This window comes from Ziziphus jujuba, chromosome 1 (genome assembly GCF_031755915.1).
Source record: "Ziziphus jujuba cultivar Dongzao chromosome 1, ASM3175591v1".
Lineage (NCBI taxonomy): Eukaryota > Viridiplantae > Streptophyta > Magnoliopsida > Rosales > Rhamnaceae > Ziziphus > Ziziphus jujuba.
The window spans coordinates 3,414,790-3,422,366 of record NC_083379.1 but is presented as its reverse complement, the minus strand read 5'-3'; the positions used below and the strand labels follow the sequence as shown (position 1 = coordinate 3,422,366).

The window sequence follows — 7,577 nt, the reverse complement described above, 5'->3', positions numbered from 1 at the left end:
ATATATAATAAAAATTAATATTTTAAAAAAATAATTTTAATGTAATTTGTATGTGGATCGATTTGTACGTAAAATTATTTTTATTATTAATTTCTATTTCAAATAATTTTTGTTTTTATTTTTATTTTTTCATAAATATTTTTTTTTATTTTAGTTAAAAATTATTTTAAAAATCTAAAAAAAAATTTTTAAAAAAATTGTCTAAACATTTTCAAAAATACTAAAAGGTTTAGACCTTAAAAATTACTTTTATCAGAAATTTTGTCAAATTGAACTTTAATATTATTGAACCCGACACCTAAAGCATTTTTTCTTTTTTTTCTTTTTTTTTTCCTCTCTTTCCAGCTTTAAAGTCTATATATGACGGAACAAGGTGACATCCGTTCAGCAACTAGCTAGAGAAGTAAGACATGGCAATTGAAGGTGGTGTTTCGGTGTTGTGCCTGATGGCCTTAGTGGTGTTTACCAGCACTACAAGCAGTGGAGAAGCAGTGAAACCCAGTCATTACTCAATGCCCTTTAACAGAACTAGTTTTCCACCCCATTTCATATTTGGAGCTGGTTCTGCTGCTTACCAGGTATATAAATCTTCATCTTCACGCTATATGTTGTACACATATTGCAGCTCAATTTCTTCCAGTGGATATACATATATACATGCAGTTGCAGGGAATTATATATATCTCAAAGTATATAATAATATTTAATAAGTTCTTTTTTTTTTTTTTTTTGGGATAAAATTTATTAAGTTCTTCATTTATAATTTATATATTGAGATCTTGAATTTGATTTCTCAGTCTGAAGGAGCCGCTCTCCAATATGGAAAGGGACCAAGCGTATGGGATACTTTTACTAGAAATCATCCAGGTTCTCTCTCTCTTTGTCTCTCTTCTATCTGAAAGTATTTCCTTCTCCAATCCATTCAATTAATGTCTCTTTATACACAATTATGCATAACGTGAAAGAAAGTGATTTTCTTTTTTTCTTTTTTTTTTTTTTGGGGGGGGTGCTAATCTAGTTTCTTTATGTTATTTATGAAGTACAAGTATAATTCTTCTTTGGTTCTATAAATCGTTTGTTCTTGTTGAATTTATACGAATTAATCAGTCTTTTTTTTTTTTTTTTTTGGGGGGGATCCTATACGAATTAATAGTTGAATAGGTAAGTTTCGAGTGACAGCCCGTCGTTCTTCTTTTTTTTTTTTTTTTTTTTTTTTCTTCAATAGTTGATTTATTGAAAGTAAAAATGCATGGTAGATATCACTTTTAGAATTCAACATTTGCATGGATTATTGAACATTTAAATGCAACGACAATGTTAAAATTTTAATATTTTAACTTCCAATAACAAATGCTAACAAATATTATTGTTAAATTATAAATTCTATTTTATTGAAATAGGATCCACGTTTTGCCAACCAAAAGCAAATCGTCATGTTTAAAGTAGAATATAGTTATCGGACCCACGTACTTTAATTTAATGGTGCCAAATGTGCTGCTAAATTTGACCTCAAATTTTTCATTGTGGACATCCAATGGAAAAATAATGCCAAAATTTGGAAATGACATTGGATGCTCGTAGCCTAAAATCAAAATTAAGGCAGGTGCTTCGCCAGTCTTGCTTTTTTCTGCTAGGTGGGACAGTCGCTTTGCTTTGCTGGTTGACACATTGCCTACTGACTATTTTGACAGTGTCTAATGATCTTATAATACATTACCAGTAAATTGTAATACAAAGTAATTTATCAAAAGATTAATTTTTATCAAATTAAGGAATCTACATTGTCAAAAAAAAAATAATAATAATAAAAATTTAAAAACAACTATTAAAAGAGTGATCCTTACCTTTTTGTTTGTTTTTTATTTTTATTTTTTATTATTATTTGTCGTTGTCGTTTCACTGGCGTGCTTACTAATTGAACGAAACATAGTCGGAACGCACAAAATACTTTGGATATGTCATTTTGTTTACCGATCTACTTAAAAAAATTAAAAGAAAATAAGGTAAGAAGGTAAACGTTTTCAAACCATTTTAATATTATTTTCTCTGAGTTTATTCTATTACTTCAACATTTTCTAATTCGGACATGTTTTCCATGAATAATTCTATGAATAGTAATTTGTCAAAATACAACTTTTTGGACATTTCTGAATAATTCTGGTACTTCAAAATTTTCTAATAATTGTTGGACATGTTTTTCATGAATAGTAATATGTTTAAACACAACTTTTTGGTAATCTTATCTTTGCAAAATTTAAAACACTTTTAGTAAAACTCTTCCCGGAAGCATTATAAAATTTAAATCTACTCAGCCAGCGAAGCTTAAGATAAAAACCAATGACAGATGATGGCATATTTGTGAATAATTAATGTACAAAAAAATATAAATAAAAACCAAAATTTTTATATGTGAACAGTTTTGCTATTTGTCGCAGTTAAGTGCGGGTATTTAATTTATTATTTTTATATTAAAATTTAAAAAATAGTTATGATTTAAATTGTCATATAATATGTAAGTTTCATTAGTTATCGTTCATTACTAATGATAAATAATATTTTTTATATGACAATGATGAGTCAACAAAAATACTTGAGGAAATTAAGAATTTTTTTTTTTTTTTTTTTTTGGTAATCATTAATGTAGTTGGTTGTTAAGCTCAATGAATGAAGATGTTGAGTCTTACATTTATCACAAGTGATAATTTTGTTACCAATAGGACCATTGCTAACATGCTTATTGCTTGTTGTTTGTTTTTAATTATGTATTGATTTTTTATTTTAAAAATCTAATTTAGAAATATAAACTTTTACATACAATCATTTATTTAAATTATCAAATACCATATAAATATTCAACTAATGATTGTCATAAATGGTAACAAATAGCATTTTGAAAGAATATTTATAGAAATTGAAAAGGAAAAAAAACAAAAAAAGAAGAAGCTAAGCTTGATTATAATAATAATAATAATAACAACAACAACAACAACAACAATGATAATCCAATTACTGAAATTTCCTATTAATTAATATACTGTTCAGTTGATTATGCAAGTCTTTGGACAAATTTAATGGTGATATGCAGAAAAGATTGAGGATAGAAGCTCAGGGATTGTAGCTGATGATTTTTATCATCATTACAAGGTATTGCCCTGCCTTATAGTTTATGATAATTAAACACGAAATGTTGCCAGAAAATTATCTACAAATAAATTCACGAATAAATCAAATTAATGTTACACAGGAGGATATAAAACTCATGAAAAAAATTGGTCTGGACTCCTTCAGATTCTCCATATCATGGCCCAGGCTATTACCTAGTAAGACTACATTTCCTATAAACCTTAATTTTTAGACCATTTGTATCTCTAAAATGATTAATTACGCCCCACCCAATTCACCCTGTAATTAAATATGACAAATAAATTTTAACCTTTTTATGTGCAGCTGGAAAAGTTAAAGGTGGAGTTAACAAACAAGGAATTCAATTCTATAACAACGTCATCAATGGGCTCCTTTTTAATGGTCATATTCAATTTCATTGCATCTAAAATTTTTTTCACAAAAATGATGCTATTAAGTATATGTCTCTAATTAATTGGTTATACTCTTAAACAGGAATAGTGCCCTTTGTGACACTCTTCCATTGGGATTTACCACAAGCTCTTGAAGATGAATATGGTGGATTTCTAAGCCCTAAGATTGTGTAAGTCACATAAGATTACAAATCAAGTTAATGTAACACCATAAATTAATTGATTAACACTCCACCATTTTGAATTTGTGTTTTTTTCACTAATTTAAAACAGAGAAGATTTTAGAGAATATGCACAGCTTGCGTTTAAAACATTTGGAGATCGGGTCAAGAATTGGGCCACCCTGAACGAGCCCAGTGCTTATTGCATAAATGGGTATAATGGTGGTGCGTCAGCTCCTGGTCGGTGTTCAGACTACGTGGCAAATTGTACGGCCGGAAACTCTGCCACGGAGCCTTATATTGTGGGCCATCATCTCCTCCTTGCCCATGCACAGGCTGTCAAACTGTACAAGCAAAAGTACAAGGTGTGTGTATGCTAGTTTACATCATTCATCAATCATATTCAAAATCTCTTTGCTGTCTGATTGAATTTTTTACATTAATTTGTTGATTGATAAAATTTTATTGATGACACATTTAATTTTTACCTCCAAACTATGCAAAAAGAAACAAATAATCGAATAATGTTATATTCTCACTTCTAATTAACATTTTTTTTTAATATATATCATAATATTTTTCTTATGGAGACCCAGAGCTTAATTACAAGATTTGAGTACATGCAGGCGTCTCAAAAGGGAAAAATAGGAATTACATTAGTTACCAACTGGTATCAACCAAAATTCAAAACAGAGTCCAGCCGCAAAGCTGCCTCTAGAGCCTTGGACTTTGTTCTGGGATGGTGAGTCAATGTTGTTTAAATGCCACAAAATCATGTATATTATTAATCTTTATGTCTCATGATTTTCTTTCTTTATTTTTATTATTTTTATTTTATTCTTTCTTATACTATACGTTTGAGGATTCATATTCTAAATCATAATCCAAAAAAATAGTGTTGCCAATGTTTCCGTGCAATATATCTCATAAAAATTAGAGTAAATTAAAGTTGGATCAATTACTTATTGTCATTAACATTTGTTTATCAATGATTTTGTAGGTTCCTTGATCCTATTACATATGGTGATTATCCGAAAATCATGAAATCGTTGTTGGGAAGTAGGCTGCCCAAATTCACAAAGGCTTAATCGGTCGCTCTAAAAAGGTCAATAGATTTTCTTGGCGTGAATTATTATACTACCAATTACGCGGATGCTGCAACCCCTGCTACTGTCAACCACAGTTTCTTCGTAGATATGCAAGCTACTCTCACAGGTATGCTGATCAAAATTATATCTCATTATCTAATTAGATCAATGAAATTATGTTACTAGCATTTATAATTATAATCACTTTCATTTTCTTGCCACAGCGGAGAAAAATGGGTATCAATCGGTCAACGTGTATGTACTACACTCACATTTTTACCCTTTTTTTTTTTTTTTTTCATTGAGCAAAAAATTATATATATGCAATTTTATTGATATTTAAATGAATGGTATCACAGACTGATGTCGGCTGGCTTTACATATATTCTAGAGGAATTCGTGAACTTCTAATATATATAAAGCATAAATACAAGAATCCACCAGTATACGTCAATGAAAACGGTAATCAAACATTAATTTCATTAACCTATTGTTGAAAATAGATAGAAATATTTTTTTATTACTTTCTTAAAAATTAAGGTGAAGTTATTATTTTAAAGTATACTATGTATAATACATATTTTTGAAGGTGTTGCCGAGGCAAATAATAGCACCTTGCCTGTAAAGAAGGCTATCAAGGATGGTACAAGGATAAGATACCTGCATGGCCATCTCACCTATCTTCTACAATCCATCAAGTGAGTTAATACAACTTTCATGACTATCTATATATATGCATATATACATATATATACCATTTAATAATATATTAATTCTAGAATAAACTTCTTCATAATATTCTTATTAGAAAGTAGAGGGAAATCAAAGAAACATTAATTTTAACAATTTTGATGTCAGTGTTTCTGCCTACAAGGTCTAAAAAAGAAAATAAAAAAAGTGATTCGACCATATATGCTACGCATGGTGAAAGCATTAAATAATTTTAATGTGTGATTTTTTGTAGGGAGGGTGCGAATGTGAAAGGATATTATGTATGGTCATTTTTTGACGATTTCGAATGGAGTTCTGGTTACACTATTCGATTTGGCCTCACATACATTGATTTCAAAAATAATTTGAAGAGACATCTCAAGTACTCTGCTTATTGGTTGAAGATGTTCCTCCTCAACTGAAATGATAATAAATAATAATAATTCAGACACCCACTTTTCTTTCTTAAAATAAGGTGGAGATAAACATCTTCTTTATCCTCCAATCAATATCCAACTAGATGGATTCTACTATAATTGTATGTTGCATCTTTGTTGTTAATGGAAAGTTTCATTTATTATATCTATGGATACTTTACCAAAGAAATATCAGTAAATATTACCCCCAAAAAAAATCAGTAGAGAAAAAGAAAAAAAAAAAAAAATATATATATATATATATATATATATATCAATATAAAGTTAACATAGAAAGTAAAACCTGCCAAATCAATTTTTCATTTTAGATGGTAAAATGTGGTCCACCTGTGAGAATGACCTTTTCACCTGGCGCTATGCCGGTTACAAACTTACAACAACTGGTGCCACATGCCATGAGCAGCTGAAGCCGTTTCACTACAGCTTCTTCTTTTTTTCTTTTTTCTTTTTTCTATTTTATTATTATTATTTTTACATGAAGTCTAATGTTATTGAATCTGACATCCATGAGTAAATTACCAAACAAAGGACTCCAAAATTAAAATAATCTATTTTATTTATTTTTGTTCCTATCTCTACCCAACTAAGTGGGAACAAGGTAACATCGATCTCAGTTTAAGCAGCTAGAGAAGTCGAGTGAGACATGGCAATTGAAGGTGGAGGTTTGATCTTCTACCTCATGGCCTTCGTGGTGTTTACTAGTACTAGTAGTGGTGAAGCTGTGAAACTCAGTCATAATTCAATGCCCTTCAATAGATCCAGTTTTCAACTCATTTCTTACACGGCGCTGCTTTTGTAGCTTACTAGGTATATATTGTTGGGGAAATTAGTATGTAAAAACTAAGTATTAAATTAAAAAATAATTAAACATAAATGTGATTAAACGAATAAAATAATTACATATTATAATAAATAGAGTTTATAGAAAATCAATTTAGCTCGAGGTTAGAGTTGAATTTTATGTTCTTAAGATGAATTGCCCTACTTAAGTGCTTATGGTTTTATGGTGATCATTTCCCAAGAAATAACGATCTCTTTTAATGATAGTAGCACTTCGAATGATCAAAATCAACGAATTAAATTTGACTTGAACTCCCCACATATGTAACACTTAATTCTCTAAATGTTATGGATATATAAATTGTATTGAATTTTGAAACTCAATAATAATTGAAATGAAATATGTCAGGACCCGTTCAGAATTCCTCCCCGGAACCCTAAACAAGCCCTGATCCCAGGGAAATACCACCGAACCTTCCAATGGAAAATCCGGCAGCACCTTCCCTAAGGGTAGGACTTACCAAAAATTACCTGCACTGAAAACACACTTCTATATTCACCCCCTTATTCCTCCCGCAAAACTACAAGTTGTTCCACAATTTACAGCACTTCACAACAATAACAGCAGCCCAGTGCATAAATAAAACATAAGTGTCCAAATAATATACAGAGCTTTATGAAGTGCTAATCAACAGAAATACAACAAAGATGAAAGAAATAATACAACTGAAAGGAATGAGTACAAAAGTACTTCTCGAAACACGATAGCGGCGGAGAACTGGTTCGCCCCGGAAGAACGTCTATCACCCCTTGCACCTAAGGGAACGGAACTTAAAAACGTGAGATGCTAATCATCTCAATGAG

At 30.0% G+C, this 7,577-nt stretch overlaps 1 protein-coding gene across 1 annotated transcript; it reads left to right on the top strand.

The window, feature by feature from the left end:
* The first annotated feature begins 279 nt into the window (after window positions 1-279).
* On the top strand, window positions 280-4,912 carry LOC132800392 (vicianin hydrolase-like). Its single transcript, XM_060813961.1, has 9 exons — window positions 280-578; window positions 798-867; window positions 3,086-3,144; window positions 3,245-3,320; window positions 3,448-3,525; window positions 3,619-3,706; window positions 3,810-4,062; window positions 4,324-4,439; window positions 4,698-4,912. Exons 1-9 carry the CDS (start codon window positions 411-413, stop codon window positions 4,783-4,785), a joined length of 996 nt encoding a protein of 331 aa, XP_060669944.1. The 5' UTR covers window positions 280-410; the 3' UTR covers window positions 4,786-4,912.
* Window positions 4,913-7,577: the final 2,665 nt, after the last annotated feature.